The 14,330-nt window shown below is 39.2% G+C and overlaps 1 protein-coding gene across 3 annotated transcripts; it reads right to left on the bottom strand.

The window, feature by feature from the left end:
* Positions 1–601: 601 nt before the first annotated feature.
* On the bottom strand, positions 602–13,910 carry eif4bb (eukaryotic translation initiation factor 4Bb). 3 transcript variants are annotated; one of them, XM_034299441.2, is made up of 15 exons: positions 13,776–13,910; positions 9,318–9,458; positions 8,495–8,700; positions 7,598–7,714; positions 7,458–7,512; positions 6,483–6,635; positions 6,252–6,410; positions 6,001–6,132; positions 5,107–5,353; positions 4,142–4,215; positions 2,153–2,399; positions 2,036–2,070; positions 1,779–1,926; positions 1,253–1,334; positions 602–1,036 (listed from the first exon to the last, which is right to left on the bottom strand). In XM_034299441.2, exons 1-15 carry the CDS (start codon positions 13,786–13,788, stop codon positions 959–961), a joined length of 1,887 nt encoding a protein of 628 aa, XP_034155332.2. In that variant the 5' UTR covers positions 13,789–13,910; the 3' UTR covers positions 602–958. The 3 variants fall into 3 exon arrangements, with proteins under 3 accessions (XP_034155332.2, XP_034155341.2, XP_034155336.2); XM_034299450.2 differs by having other exon boundaries at positions 1,262–1,334; XM_034299445.2 differs by having other exon boundaries at positions 13,754–13,802.
* Between the last annotated feature and the right edge of the window lie 420 nt (positions 13,911–14,330).

Below are 14,330 nucleotides of genomic sequence, written 5' to 3'. Positions count from 1 at the left end.
GGTTGTGAGGTTGAATCCCGATACCACCAGGCTGCCACTGTTGGGTCACCGAGCAAGCTGTTTAAGTTTGTAACGCAATGAAACTCTTTGTAGCTGTATTCAGATTTAAAGTCAAAGTGGGCGTGGCCTAAACCTAAAACTGAGTTACCTCAGAAGAGGGGTGGAGCCATCACAGCTAGCCAGTAAAAGCAGTGAATGGTGTTAGTCAGTGTTATAGATTTAACAGGTGAATATCTGTATGTTAATCTCAGTATAACTCATTTAAAGGGAAGAAGTGCTGCTGTGGTTATATTTCACGCCGTGAGTCGCCATGGTGATTTGACGTCGCTTGCTGAATTCACTCGGGGTTGATGAGACTGTCCCGAAGTTCCCAAGCGTGAGGAGGCGTTTCCTTTGCTAACAAAACTTATAAAGGAATGGGAGATGAGACGACGAATGAAGAAACGCGTAATGGTTGCCTGCTACGGCAGTGACGCATTGGACTGTACTTAGTGCTGTCCACTGACGATCCAATGCTAACCGGAGACTCGTCTGATTTCATAAAATGGATGTAGTGAGTCCAGAACACAACACAAAACAATGAATAAATGCACAGACTTCATTTTTTTTTTTTACATACTTTTCAAATTTATTTATAACAACGACTTGCAAATTACTCATTTTTAAATCCCTAAATGCATGTACGAGCGTCTATACGTTTACAAGCTGTTCTTTACTGTTACTAATTAAAACTAGTCAAATTTTGGATTACCTTTTAGAAAATTTCAATAAACATTAAAGAACAGCTCCGAGAACTCATGTGACGGTTCTCCTCAGTCTGTCACCACCTTCACTGCAGACACCGGTAGAACCAAAGTCTCAAAACGCATTTGATCATTTTTTTTTAAATTCAATATTATCCGCATTTTTGTGTGCGTGTGTGTGTGTGTGTGTGTACTCTTCTTTTCCTCCTTCCTGTTTAATCCTCAGCGTCTTCCTCCTCGGCCTGCTCACCGTCCATCAGCAGCGCAGCATATTTACTGGCTGAGCTGAATTTCTGAGAGAGAAATAATAATCAAAAAAAGAAAAAAATTCAAGCAATCAAGAAAAAAAAAAGAACTGATAAGTATATACTATGAAAACAAGATTTCTTAATTCCATTTTTTTCTTTATGTAGACGCTGACAGATGTACAGGACAGACGGTGGATGTGGGTGGATGTACAGGACAGACGGTGGATGTGGGTGGATGTAGGTGGATGTAGGTGGACGTACAGGACTCACCGGAGCTTCAGTCTCCTCGTACTTCTTTGGCTCTGGTGCGGGTCTGGGCTCTCGCTCTCGTCTGCTCTCTTTCCTAACAATCAAAAATACAGAAACAGGTAAATTTTCGTATCAGGACTTGCGTAACACGTAAATCTAAAAACAAAAGTTCAGGCTGCATTATGGCTCATTATATTTACATAAAAGAACAAAAAAACAATAAATAATTCAAAAAAAAGCAAATAAAGAATTACTTAAGCAAGCAGGCAAATAAATACATAAGCAATAGGTAAATAAATAAGTAAATAATTAAAATGCACAAGCAAGCAAGGAATTAAAAACAAACAAAATATATAAGCAAATGAATAAATAAATAAATAAGCAGATACCGAAATAAAACCATAAGTAACTCTGCAAGCAGGAAAGCAACTAAATAAACAGATATGCAGACATAAAAAAACAAAAACAAAACTAAAATACTAAGAATTTTTGACACTCAAGCGCAATCTGAGCTCTAACGTGTTGCGTATAATCTCACTTGTCTGTTGGTTCTCGTCGTCGGTCTTTGTTAGGTCCATCTCCTCCTCGATCTCCTCCTCGACCCCGTCCTCCTCCTCTCAATGCCCCGCCCCCTCTTCCCTGAGACACGCCTTTCTCCCGTCCTACACCGTCCAACTGATTCTCATCTAAACACACACACACACACACACACACACACCATGATGACACATGCTTTTGCTATTTTAGCTGCGTTTCGGTTTATGTATGTGCACTGTGTGGGCGTGGCATTCGAACCTTTTCCAGATACACACTCATCCAAATTTGAGGAGCTGCGGAGAGAAAAAGAAAAAAAATGAACAAATACTACGACAAAATATCGAGGATGCAAAGTTAATCACTGTGATTTCTCACCTGCTTGACTTGTGAGCCGTGCCACCGCCGCCGCCGCCACCACCACCACTGCCGGGTGCGGACGAAGGGGCAGTGTTAGCCCCGCCCCCTGCGCTCCGTTTCGCCCAGGCGTTCTCCTTTGGCGGAGGAGCCGGCATCACCTTCAGCGGGAGAGCGCCCTGACTCGGGGAGACCGGTGGGCGGGACCCAGGAGATGTGGGCTCATCCACTTCATTTTCTGAATGCTCACTTTCATGATGCTTAGAACCTACACACACACACACACACACACACACACACCGGATTTAATAAGCGAGCAGCGATCTGCGGGGTCCAAGCACCTTTTACAAACAGTGACCAGTTCATTCCAAGTTACATAAAACACTAAAGAGACCATAGATGAACACACTGTTCGAATGTTGTGACAGTCAGTCAACGCTAACCGTGTGAAATGCCTGCTGAAATCTGATTGGCTGATAGAGGCCATGTTTTTGTTTTTTTTTAAAATAATGTCGACTTCGTTAGAGATCCAAAAACAGATTACCATAAACATGACGTACATCAAACTTCAGCTCAATCTGGCTTACAGTTCCTGAGAAGCGTCTGTTTAAATGTAACCCCGCCTCCTTTAAATGACCACACCCCAAACTGTCCAGATGTCCTCAGAATCTTCTCCTGAACGTGCTTTTCTACTTTTGCGCGAATCCACGCAACCAACCATGAGTAACAGCTCCTCGAGTATATAAAGCTCCACAAGTACTGATAACTGCCGAACACGGCGGCCATGTTGTTTACAAATGTTTACATTTGTGAAAATTACTGAGGTGCAGAAAGGTTATTTTTCAATCAATTTTGTGATGATATAAAAAAAAAATCTTAAGGACTAGTCCTAGGATGGAAAATAGGTTTTGTATATAATGCAAATTATCATAAATTTGAGTGGGCGGGGCTAAATGGCCCAAATGTAATGATAGCACTTAGTGCCTGGCCCCCTACAAATCTCTGAAAATAGACCATCAGGTCAATGAAAGAAGTTTAAACCAAAAAAAAAAATTGAGATTTTATTATAAAATAAATGTCGGATGGAATTAAACATCTCTCATTAATTATAAACATCGATGTGCAAGTCGTTAAGAGTGAACTTTTATTGCTTTAATGATGCAGTGTGTAATGTAATGTGTAGCGCCCTCTGATGTCCGTGACATGATCTGCAACAAAACCTAAATACACCTTATAGTTAATAAGCAAATAACTAACTAAATAAGCAACTAAATAAACTAACAAATCATTAAACATGCAAGCAAACATGTAAATAAGCAAAAAGCCCAATAACTAAACTGAAAAATTAAGAAAGCAAGGAAGTGAATAATGTAAATATACAAGAAAATAAATAGATAAATAAGAAAATAAGCAGGCAAAAAATAAGCAAATAAATAAATACACAAGCAAGCAACTATAAATAAGCAAAAAATTAAATAAATAAGCAAGGAAACAAAAAAAACGCCAATAAAGCAAATAGATAGATAGATAAATAAAGAAATAAATAAGTAAATATTCAAGCAAAAAAAAAAATAATAAGCAGGAAAATTAATAAATAAATGAAAACACAAATATTAGTTTAAGTAAAAGTAACAGAGTTGAGCAGTGATTAAGGGGTGGAGCTAATTTCTGGTTATAAATAAATAAATAAATAAATAAATGAATAAAAGCCTGAAATGAAAGAACTAATGACATCCACTGCAATGCTGCAGGATATTTTATGCGATAATTACAAGCCTAAAGATAGTTTTAAATGTTACAAACTGCAGCTTTAAAACACCATCTACATTAAGCAAATAAATAAAGTTTTTACAGCGAATGCAAAATGACTTTTTTTGTTTTTTTATCTTACACGCACTTACTCTAGGACATCTCACCCAAATCCTGCGATTTCCCTCCTTTAACACTCCGTTTAAACCTGTCAGGTGTGTGACTGCTGGACAAACGTGTGTGTTAAAGTGTTAAATTTACCTCCATGGTGTGTGGATTCACTCGCTGTGCGCTCGTGTTCACCGGTCGTCGCCTCGCTGCGCCAGCTCGGGTCCCTGCACACAGCACAACAGCGACGTTCTTTACACTCGTCTCAGAAATCCTGCGACGTTAGCTGACGTTACGTCGCTGAGCTACACTCGGATAATGCGAGATATAACTGAGTAGCAGATAAAACACTGAATGAAGTGAGCCAGTAGACGTGCTGCTGCTAATAATAAATTGGATCGAATTAAAGGCAAACCGTGTGCTGCTAATTAAATTATATCAATATTACAAGGACGTTTATATGTTAATTATTCGAAGAAAAGAACGCACTCAACTTCACCGTTTGTTGCTGATGATGGAGCATCTGTGAAAACGAAAACGTCTCGCTGCTAAAATGTGTGTTCTTTATGTTTACGGTGGAGTGCAAAAGTTTGCACACCCCTCAGAACAAATTATATGAAAGTCAGCTTTCTGGTTATTTAAATCAATTAAACCATTTTGTTCCTAAAATGGCTGAACGAAGGTGTGTTCACACTAGCGTGCGACGAAGCGATAGACGACAGTTTTCAAAACAGAGCCGCGATTTCAGTGACGAACGACTCGGGATTCTCTCGACTTTATGCAAATGAGGTATGACGTGGTAAAGCGACGAATATAAAAAAAAGACACACCCATGAACGACAGAAATCGCGCCCACAAGAGAGAAACTAAAAGCCACATGAGTGACTTGTTGTGTGTTAGTGAGAACGCAGTGTAACTGACGATAACTGCAGCATAATTTACTTTACATTTATCTGCAATTTCTTTATTTTAAATCAAAAGCTGAGACAAAAACAGGACAGGACACACAGTAAAACATTCACTATGACATATTTCCCCCCTCTTTTCCCCCCTCAATCTGTATGATCTCTAGCTTTATTCTGACGCTTTACGGTTAACTCCATCCTCCTGGTCCTCACCGATCTCGCGGTCGTCTCTCTGAAGGTCTGGGCTTGTCCTCCTCCAGCTGTCTCTGCAGTCGCTCCTGCTCCTTCTTCAGACGCTCCTCCACTTCCCTCTCCTTGGCCGCCGTGTCCACGGGTTTCGCGGCTCCGAATATGGAGGCAGATCGGCCCGGGTTGGGCTGAGGAGACGAGCCTCCGCTCTGCTCCTCCTCTTTCGGGACGCTGCGGGGTTTCAGGTTCAGTCTGGGTCTCTGAGGAGGAGCTGGAGAAAACAAATGGTCAATTCATGCTTAATAATGATCATATAAGGGTTTGTTAACTGGAGAACTGAAAAAGAAAAAAAAAAGAGCATAAAATGCATAAAAATACAAATATTACAGTAAAATATACAGGCTAAAAATAGTGTAAAGTACAGCAGTATTTTAGAACACCTACTTTCAAACTAAAGACAAAAACTTAAGGAAATCAATTTGGAAAATTTATTCTGCATTACTTTATTAAATTTAAACATTTCAGTGTTCTTAAAGCTTTAATTATTACTAAACAATTTCTCTGAATTTCTTTATTTCACCAGGTATGAAACAACCCCATTTACATTAACAAGTAAATTAAATATAATTAAATATTGCACTTGGTTACATCTTTACAATATCATGATACGCATCAGGAAAGTTCAATTTGCTAACAACTCTAATTTTACAGATGTACATATTTATAATTTTAAAGATTAAATAAAAAAAAGTCATTGACTTCCATGCAGTCTGTAATTATCAGTAAATAAAAAAATTAATAAATGGTTACAAAAACGTCACGATACCACGATCTCTCAGATTATCACAATATCAATATCACCAAACTGCCTTTTATTACTATATTAAAAATAAAAAAATTTATATATTTTGACCGCACCTCTCTCTTCACGTCTGTCGTCCCGTCTTTCGTATCTGTCGTCTCCGTAGCGATCTCCATCTCGCCTGTCGTCATAATCGCGCCTGTAGCCGCTACCGAAAGCCCGCCGTCCTCCGCCACGGGAGTCGTAACCTGGAAGTCACATGACCAAAAGCTCAAATAAAAAAGTTTCAAATAAATAATTAAACAAACAAATAAATATGATGATAAATATGTGCCTAATTTGCTATTAATATTTTAGAACCACTAACCACCACGGTCGAAGTCCCTGCCCCCTCGGTCGTCATAGCGATCCCTGCGGTCCCGGTCGTCATAGCGCTCCCGGTCGTCATAGCGATCACGACCGCCATAGCGATCGTCGCGTCGCGGCCCATCCCTGTATCGATCGGACTCATACCGGTCACGTGACCCTGAGGAAGAAACGAGGGTTATAAAGGATAAACGTATGGAGCGAAATTACAGTCGCGTGATTAAGAACACACTCTCGCCGAAGCCGTCGTCTCTGCGCGGCCCGTCATCCTGCTCCACGCTGGGACGAGCCCTCCAATCAGAATCCGTCTTATCAGGACCGCCGTCACCGCCACGCCCACGATCACGGTCTCGGTCACGCCCCGACATCAAACCTCCGTCTCGCTCTGCGGAGGAAATACAGGAACGTCGTCAGAGACACACAATCAACACACACGGGGGAAAACGTACTATTTAACTAAATGCACTAATTAGTTTCCTGACGGCTTTCGCACTTTGTTTACTTTCACAGCTGCAGGTTTTCAAAAGCAAAATCCTAACAATTTGTTTAAAAAAAAGAAGAAAAAAAAGATGATATTTATTTTCTGGACACTGATGACAAACATGCACCAACATTTATTATTACACAATAGTCCAATACAAATAATAATATTTTACTAATATTTTTTTACAACTATAAACTATTTTTGTACTATTTTTATTAAGCGTTTATGATTTTATATATATATATATATATATATTACATTGTATTACTTTTTTTTACATTTTTTTAAAAGTAAAAATCTTACTGCATTGGCAGATAAGTTTATTTCCTTTTTTTTGGGGCAAATTGCTAGTGAAATAAACAAGCTTAAGAAGATTAAATACTTAGAGTCAATAAAGAAATGTCTAAAAATGGGTTTAACATTCTCTAAAAATTTACAAATATGTTTAACTTGTATTATTTGATCATTTACAGAACATGTTTAAGTCCGATTTGGTTTCTTCTCAAACTGCTTTATAAAGAGTTCCCTGCTATTTTTATGAAGTGTTAAAGCTAAGAGAAATATCTTTTAACACTCATTATTTCCTTTAAAAGCAATATAAATGAGTTTTAAAGATATTTCTCTGAGCTAAATACATAAACAAGCCTTCAACTGCTTGAGAAATGTAAAATATGAAGCAGACACTGAACTCTCTCACTGTTTATCTCCACCACATTCACTTACCTTTGTCATTGGACTGATCTGCGATATCTACTCGAATGCGTCTGTTCCCCAGGTTCTACACACACACACACACACACACTGAATGTAGAGCACTAAATGATGATGTAAGTAACAGTGACCTGTGCGGTGTGTAACTCTACCTCCTCGTTGAGGGTGAGCGCGCGGAGCAGCGAGTCGACATCATCAAACTCAGCGTAGCCGAAACCCTTCAGTCTCTCGGGGTTACTGGGTTCACGCGGCAACCGCACGGCACTGATCTGAAAACACACACACACACCCCAAATTCATGTATTTCTTTGCTTACATTTGTGTTGCAACACAACATGACACAGATACAAACCCTCCTTAAATAACGGACGGTGTATCGTTTAATGTTCTGTGTTTTACTGGCTACTTCAGGGTGTAACATCAAGTTGTAACGTCAAGGTGTAACCTGAAGTTGTAACGCCGAGGAGTAAAAGAAAAGTTAAACGTCACAGATTAACCTCAAAATTTAACAGCAAAGTGTTACAAAGCGTGACAGCAAGGTGTGATGTTAATCAGAAACCTCAGAGCGCAACGTACAGCGTAACCCCGCAGCGTAACCCCGCAGCGTAACCCCACAGCATCACCGCACAGAGTAACCCCACAGAGTAACCCCGCAGCGTAACCCCACAGCATCACCGCACAGAGTAACCCCACAGAGTAACCCCGCAGCGTAACCCCACAGCATCACCGCACAGCGTAACCCCGCGGCGTAACCCCACAGCATCACCGCACAGAGTAACCCCACAGCGTAACCCCACAGCATCACCGCACAGCGTAACCCCGCGGCGTAACCCCGCGGCGTAACCCCGCGGCGTAACCCCACAGAGTAATTTCATAGCGTAACTTCATAGCGTAACTTCATAGCGTAACTTCATAGTGTAATCTCATAGCGTAACTTCATAGCGTAAAAGACTGAGTCAACAAGTGGCACAGTTTTCACAGTGTGTGGTTTACGAGACATTATAACCTCATGAATATTAATTCTGAATATTTTACTACACTCGTCTCACCGCGAGGCCTCTGAAGAACTGTTTGATGGACTCTTCGGTGACATCATAGGGCAGATTTCCGAGGAAGGCGGTGTAGGGCGGGCTGCGGGGCAGACGTGACCGGTCGACGTTGGGCTCCCGGGCCGCACGAGGAGCCGTGGGCAGGATGGAGCGATCGATGGGCGGAGCACGATACGAATCTTCAGGGGTGTGCCAGGAAGTGGACACTGCGGAGAGACGGAGAGGTGTGTATTAGAGGAGGAAACCACAGATGCAGGAAAAGGAAGCAGTCAAGAAATTAAAAAAAAAAAATATATATATAAAAATGTATTCAGTAGGGTGAACGATATAAAAAAAAAAATTAGGATTAAATATTAAACAATGGCGCTTTACACATTTCATCCTGCGCTTTTATTACTGAACAAACGGTTTATAGACACACACACACACACACACACACACACACACCCCTTCGTAAGTGAGTAAAAAAAAATGTAACTGTGAAATATTGCAGTTTTCCCTTTTAATATTAATCGACCTGTTTATCCAAAAAAAAAAAAAAAAGCTAGATCCTTGTTTTGTTGTTGGTTTTTTTTTTTGTTAGCACACAAGACCAAAGTTCACAAAGTCACAGTTCAAAGTTCACTCAGATAAAGTCTGTAAAATAAACAAAAAGTACTGCAGAAGTGGTTTTCGTGTCCTGCGCGCTCTGACAAGCGTTTAGTTTTCAGTCATATCGCCATAGCAACGGGTCTAATATCATACGTTACACCTAAACCCTGTGCAGAAGTCAAGACTTGTAACGTTTTAAAAACATTTAGCTCTTATTTTAACTCCTGAACACCTTCTCCATCCAGGTCCTCGGTCTCATCTGCCCAGCTGGTGGCCTTCGCGGCGGGATAAGCGGGCGGTCCGGATCCACCGCTATCCTCCGCCAGGAAGTCTGTCAGGGTTAAAGTCTTCCCCTTCTTCTTATTCTTCTTAGCTGCAGAAAGCAAAAGAAAAAAAAATATAATGAAAGATCACCATTTAAATAGAAAGCCGTATTCTACTTTATTAATATCGCAGTGCTGCTGAGTTCTGGACTGCGATTGGTCAGAAGGTGCTGATTAATATAACTGCATTATTATATTAACGTAATTGCTGTGGTATAAGAGGAATAAAACACGTGCTGTTCTAGGAAAATTATTCACTTCAGGGTGGTAACAGAAACTCAGTAACAGAGTGGTTTCTTCTTTATATACAGTTCTGTGCAAAAGTCTTAGACACATGTAAAGAAATGCTGTAGAGCAAAGGCACCTTCCGAAATAATGAAATTAAATGTTTTTACATTAAAAAAAAAACCCTATAAAGAGCAGTAAACAGTAATAAATGACACAAAGTCAATATTTAATGTGATGATCCTTCACTTTAAATAAATAAAGCAGTATCTGAGGTGCAGTGTGTGCAGTTTTATAAGGAAATGAGCTGGAAGTGTTACTGAGCATCTTGCAGAAGCAGCCACAGTTCTTCTGGAGACTTTGACTGTCGACTCGCTTCTTATTTCTGCAGCGAAACCCAGCAGCCTTCATTATGTTTTTATCTGAAAAGTGTCTCTTATGGAATCTGCTGCTTTCTTTACTGACATACAAACATTTTTCTGGAACATTTCATTTTGTGCTGGAAAACTAATGTTTGGAATCTAAAAGGTTTCTGTACTGAATCAATAATGTAGAAGTCAGAAAATAAACATCTATAACAAAGTTTGTACTAAAAAAAAAAAAAGGGAGCCAAGACTTTTGCGCAGTACTGTAAATGTCAGTATGTTTAGACGTTGAAAGCGATAGCGGCTCTAAACCATGTGGACTTGAAGATAAACGCAAGTCAGCGGGTGAACAGTGATAAAGGCGTCTGATATCTCCTGTACAGATAAAAACCAGAACGCTAAATTTCACTTCAGCTTTTTTTTTTTTTCAGACGGCGACGCCCAGCTTCTTTGTCCCTAAATCCACCATATAACGAAAAATAAATAAATAAATAAATAAACCACAAAAATAATTGCCTTATACTACCAGCGATTGCACAGCAAAATGAACGAGAACTCACGAGCACGAAGTTTTAATTTCTGTTTGCAGTTTTAGTTTTAACATTTGACTACAGAGGAGGAAAAAAACATTACATTCTTTATTTCTCTCTTTTCTCACTAAATACATTAATATTCATTAAGGACTAGTCAGGACGCGATACACTAAAGCCACGACACGAGACGTATCCCGATACAGGCCTCCTGAGACGCTGACACAAATAAAACATTACATTTATTTTCTAATGATATCAAATCAAACCGCTGCAATATTAGTACACCGTACTGTAAAAAACAAACAAACAAACAAACATGCAAAAAAAAAAAAACCAGCTCATGTTAGAGATATTAATCGATTTAAAATTAACTGACAGTGGATTTGCTTGTTTGTTGGTTGGTTTGTATGTAATTTAACGCCACGCCAGCTATCGTGGCTATACTCATGATGAGAAACAGGTTAAATCGTAGCAAATTACAAAAGTTTTTTAAAAATTATCTTTAATAAAAAAATCTAAAACTAAATCTGGCCTCAATGCATAAAAAAAAATCTTTTCATACGAATCAACCGAATAAAAAAAAACGAGTCCTAGAGGAGTTGAAACCATCACAGTCCATTAAAATACGCCTCAAAGATACGAGACTGTGGCATAAGCGGCATAAAGGAGGATCTTCAGCCGTGAGTCTGAAGTCTGGGAGAGAGTCTGAAGTGGCTTATTCAACCTGACATTTACTTTATAACGTTTTGAGGCAATACGGCAGAAATTCAGCGAGGATGCAGAACATACACACGGTACAACAACACGACGAAACCTTTATTTCTTGTGAGGTCATCGCCGAAACAATGACGTTTATCGTCGGGAGGATTAGTAAATGAGTAAAGGCATTACATATCTGTTTTACTGATGCGCATTTGGATAATTTTATCAAGTCGTTGCTCTTGAATCTCAGATTAAACGTACGTGAGGTTCTGGGGTAATTTCTAATTTTACAGGAGCAACTCTGTGATTTTATTTCCTTCCGGATCGGCCATGTTGGTGTTTCTCTCCGTCCTCCTCTGAGAAAATTACAGGATTACTGTTTTGTTTTTTTCAATTCAGCGCTCAGTTGATCATTTTAGTCCGGATACATGTCTGTGATTTTTCTATGTAGATTTCACTTCATATTTAAAAAAAAAAAAAAAAAAAAAAAAAAAAAAAAAAAAAAGATGTTTGACTTCTGCTGCTTGCTGTATTTAGTCTCGTAGCGCGTGTATCAGCGCCTCTCCCCCAGATACTAAACACTTCCTGAATCGGCTAACATTTTCAGGAGGAGAAAGAAAATAAAATCATTAAGAAAAGCGAGGCTGATTAAAGGAGCCGTTATAACGGCAGCTACAGGGATAAAACATTACGTTCACACACACACGATATCATCAACTTTTACTATTCATTATTAATAGAAACGTATCACTGACACTTTACGTAAACATCTGGGTTCATAGAAAACACAACCTGCTGGAAAATCACTCCTTCTGTGGGAATTTTACTGCTGTACAATATACTGAAGGGCTGGACAATATATCGAAATTATCGAAATATCACGATACGCATATCACAACGGCTCGCGATAACTGAATGATTTTTATCCTTTAAAAAGTTACGAAAAGTTTTAGGGCGACGCTGAGAGCAGAGAACGCTTTCTTTTCCTCAGAAGAACATGAAACATGTATGTTGGTTAAGTCATTTCCAGTTTTTAAATATATAAATATATATATATAAATATAATTTAAATTGATTTTACACATTTATCGTACGGCATATCGCATTGTCCATCAATATCGTGCAATATCGTGTCCTGATGCGAGAGTTTTATCGCTGAAAAGTGTAAAAATAGTTATTACAGACGACCCGCTGATAAACGAATCCAATCTGTATACGGCTAAATATAAAACGCTGAGCGACTTTCCTGCGTCCACAAACTCCTTTTCTCACTGTGTATGTATTAATCACGTTTAATAATCAGATGGAAATGATTCGGGACCTGTTTAAAGCTAAAAGCAGCGTGAACTCATGCGCTCTGTGTTGTTACGTTAATGTTGACGTCGACTAAACCTCGTTCCACACACGCGCTCATAACTCTGGATCGGATTACGACGTGTAGTGCGCATGTAAACAGAGATTATAAACAGAGGGTGTGGTTTAGGATACAAATAAACAACTCATTCGAAATCTGTGCTCAGAATGACGCTGATTGGGATTGGGAGCAAATCTTTGCGTGTAAAACAGTTATTTCAGACAGATTAAAATATGCAACATGAATTTCACAAGTAATCAGATACTCTACTGCGACCGAGCTGCTTATATGAACGTTTTAAATCAGACTGAACTCGGATTATAATCAGATTCATGCTCATTCATAATGAAACTGCATGCAAAAATGACCTGATCAGCTATAGAGAGGTCACGTGACTCTAATAAATGTTAATTCTGACCTCCAGGACACTGTAACTCTGAGAAACAGTGTAGTATTGAGTGGTGCATGTGCTCAGTCTGTACACTGTAAGCCATTTTGAACACAGCCTCGACCCTTTGTTGGTTAATTACTGTCTAATTAATGAAGACATCAATTAAATAATTAGATATTTTTCTAATACGCGATAAGGAGGTTGTATATATATTATTTCTTTTGCACCAGCTGCGTTTAAGACTGCAGGATGAATCGTAAAAGCACGTTTGAATGCAGTGAGTGACAACTCGTCTGCGTCGACAGCACTGCGCACTGCTACACGTGGAAAAGCCCTCCTCTGAGACCCTTGTGCGCATGCGCGGAAAATGCACCTCGTCATTCGCACGGCACACGCCATTTCGCACGCGCACAAAAAATAAAATAAATAAATAAATAAAAACCCCGCACATTTCAGCTCCGTGTCTAATAAGAATTATAATACCCAGGAATTGCGCACACACACACGCATGTGCATACGAGCCAACGACAAAACAAACACATCACACAGTGCGCGAGATGGACAGACCACATGACTTGCTAGCTAGTTAGCTAACTGGCTACTCCGCCTGGATTAGCTAACCCGCCGCTTGCTTGCACAACACTCTATTTTGTAGTGTTTTTTTCCACAAACGCTTCACGGATTATCATTAGAAGACTGTAACTAATCATTTCCCTAAAACAAAGCTGCATTCGAAAAACTGGCTTTTTAAGTTTCCCTTAAAATTCACACAGACCGTAAGTGCACATTCAGCTCACCTGACGCCGCCATGTTGGAAAGTGTGCACGTCACACAGAACCCGGATGAAAGCGGAATGCGTCATAGGGGCGCGTCAGAACAGTGGAGTGTACACATTACAGCATCCAGCTCCTATTTCCGTACTGTGTACAAGTACATGTTCAATAAATGTATTTTATTGGCTTTTATTGTGTCATATTTCATTCTTGACAAATAAAGAATCTTAAATTAATTTTGGAGTTAAATGTTATGACCAATTAAAGTATAAAAGGCAAAGAACGTCATAGTGTCCCGAACTGTTAGACTTTTTAGTGTTTTTTTTAAATAGTATATTGTTATAGTATATTTCCTAATACACACTGTTGTGTTTTAAATAATTAGGTGTTTAACTGTAAAAAGAAGTATCTGCTTTTATATAAGAAGTGTCTTCTTTTATATAGGTATTCTCTGTTATATTTATTCTTAATGTTTAACGTAACGTTTAATAAAAATACACAGTCAAATAAAAAACAAAACAAAACAAAGCAGCATCCAGCTTTTGCTACCTATCCTGTTCCCCTTCCAGATTTTCATAA

The sequence above is a fragment of the Pangasianodon hypophthalmus genome, chromosome 2 (genome assembly GCF_027358585.1).
Source record: "Pangasianodon hypophthalmus isolate fPanHyp1 chromosome 2, fPanHyp1.pri, whole genome shotgun sequence".
Taxonomy (NCBI): domain Eukaryota; kingdom Metazoa; phylum Chordata; class Actinopteri; order Siluriformes; family Pangasiidae; genus Pangasianodon; species Pangasianodon hypophthalmus.
This window is presented reverse-complemented; position numbering and strand designations above follow the sequence as displayed.

Bases quoted from the DNA above. Each gene is read 5' to 3' on its own strand.
- eif4bb (XM_034299441.2), bottom strand. The intron at 8,701-9,317 runs GTGTTCAGGAGT...GTCTCTCCGCAG, and splicing joins CGAGGACCTGGATGGAGAAG to TGTCCACTTCCTGGCACACC. The intron at 2,071-2,152 runs GTGAGAAATCAC...TTCTCTCCGCAG, and splicing joins ACGGCTCACAAGTCAAGCAG to CTCCTCAAATTTGGATGAGT.